This window comes from Arachis ipaensis, chromosome B01, assembly GCF_000816755.2.
Source record: "Arachis ipaensis cultivar K30076 chromosome B01, Araip1.1, whole genome shotgun sequence".
Lineage (NCBI taxonomy): Eukaryota > Viridiplantae > Streptophyta > Magnoliopsida > Fabales > Fabaceae > Arachis > Arachis ipaensis.
This window is the reverse complement of record NC_029785.2, coordinates 126,398,995-126,400,395: the sequence shown is the minus strand read 5'-3', so window position 1 is coordinate 126,400,395 and position 1,401 is coordinate 126,398,995. Positions and strand designations below refer to the sequence as shown.

Below are 1,401 nucleotides of genomic sequence, written 5' to 3'. Positions count from 1 at the left end.
CAATCAATTTTACATAATATAGCAAAGGTAAAAACTCGGTATAGTTAACTTTATGTGAAGTTCACAGTGCACCTGAGTATTCACCTATAGCAAAACCAGTAAAAATATCTATCTGAAAATATGTCATACTCAAGGCAAGGAACCGATAATAAAAAATACCTGACCTTGCACGAGGTGCCATACCGCTAGCTTTCCCATAGAAGACACCGTTCACAACAACGGGAACACCACGATTTCCAGCAGCAATAGAGGCAACATGACTGAAATCATCAAAAGTAACAATCATAATTCATACATCTTAGAAGATAAGTTGAGGTGAGTAGCAGAATGGATTACCTGCCATGTCCTTCAGCATCAAAGGGTGAAAGGATGTCGACAGAAGCATTAAGGTTGACCGCAGCTTGGGCACCAGCAGAGAAGAACTTGGCAGACACAATCTTGCCATTGCAAGAAGAAGCAGGGAAGAAGGGACCGAACTGACACTCAGCGGATGAGAAAGAAGAGAGGTTAGAGGTGAAAGGGTGCAAGTTGGGATCGTAAGCGAAGCTAGGGTGGGTAGGGTTGATGCCGCTGTCAACAAAACCAATGACAACGCCGTCGCCGGCGTGTGCAGGTCCTCCAAGCTGCGTCCAAATACCAGTGGGTAAGCTTAGAAACTGGGGAGTGTGGGTTGTCATAAGCTTGGCTCCATTGTCTCTCTGTACAAGCTTCACTCCGGCCAAGTTTCTCAGCCTCGTCGCCTGGGATCGGCTCGTGTGCACGGAAAACCCATTGAACATGTGTTTGAAGCTGTGGAGCTTCTTGTAGCTTCCATTTTCCAGAGCGCTTTGTAGAATTTCATCGTGTTTTGCTTCTGCTTCCGCGCCCAAACTATTTTATCAATAAAAGTAAGACAACACTTTCTTTTTCACGTATTTTTATCTAATTTTTTTAATTTCATAATTTACTAATATATTTTTAAATATTATTCACCAAAATAATAAATTTTACTGGCCTCTAACATTTTTCTAAAAATAAAGAGTAAATAGTTATTTTTACACTCCAAAAATATGTTAAATGAGTTTAAAATCTAATACTCTTCATTGTTTGATAAATAAATTATTTTTTTTAAATTTAGTATTTACATTTGATAAATTAATTTAAAAATAATTTTAGTGTACAAATAGCATTTTTTTTTTAATTTATCAAAACACAAAACAAAATGTTACTTCTTCAAATTAAAAAACTTTACAAACTAAGTCAAGTCGATCAGTTATTAACATTTTATGAAATTAATATGTAATTGTTAAAATAATTTTTTATGTAATACTTTTTTATAAAAGCACGAATCTTAGCTATTTTAATTTTCCTTATCGTTTTTGGAAAATTGCTTTTGCAATTTCTAAATATGACACTTATTAG

The 1,401-nt window shown here is 35.4% G+C and overlaps 1 protein-coding gene across 1 annotated transcript in view; it reads right to left on the bottom strand.

Annotated features, from left to right (window-relative positions):
- The window catches only part of LOC107636459 (subtilisin-like protease SBT2.4), a 6,963-nt gene that overhangs the window by 3,227 nt on the left and 2,335 nt on the right, over positions 1 to 1,401 (bottom strand). The window contains exons 2-3 of the mRNA XM_016339967.2: positions 337 to 870; positions 165 to 260 (exon numbers count right to left, since the gene is read on the bottom strand). Coding sequence (XP_016195453.1) covers positions 165 to 260; positions 337 to 870 — 630 coding nt within the window. The remainder of the gene's footprint in view (positions 1 to 164; positions 261 to 336; positions 871 to 1,401) is intronic.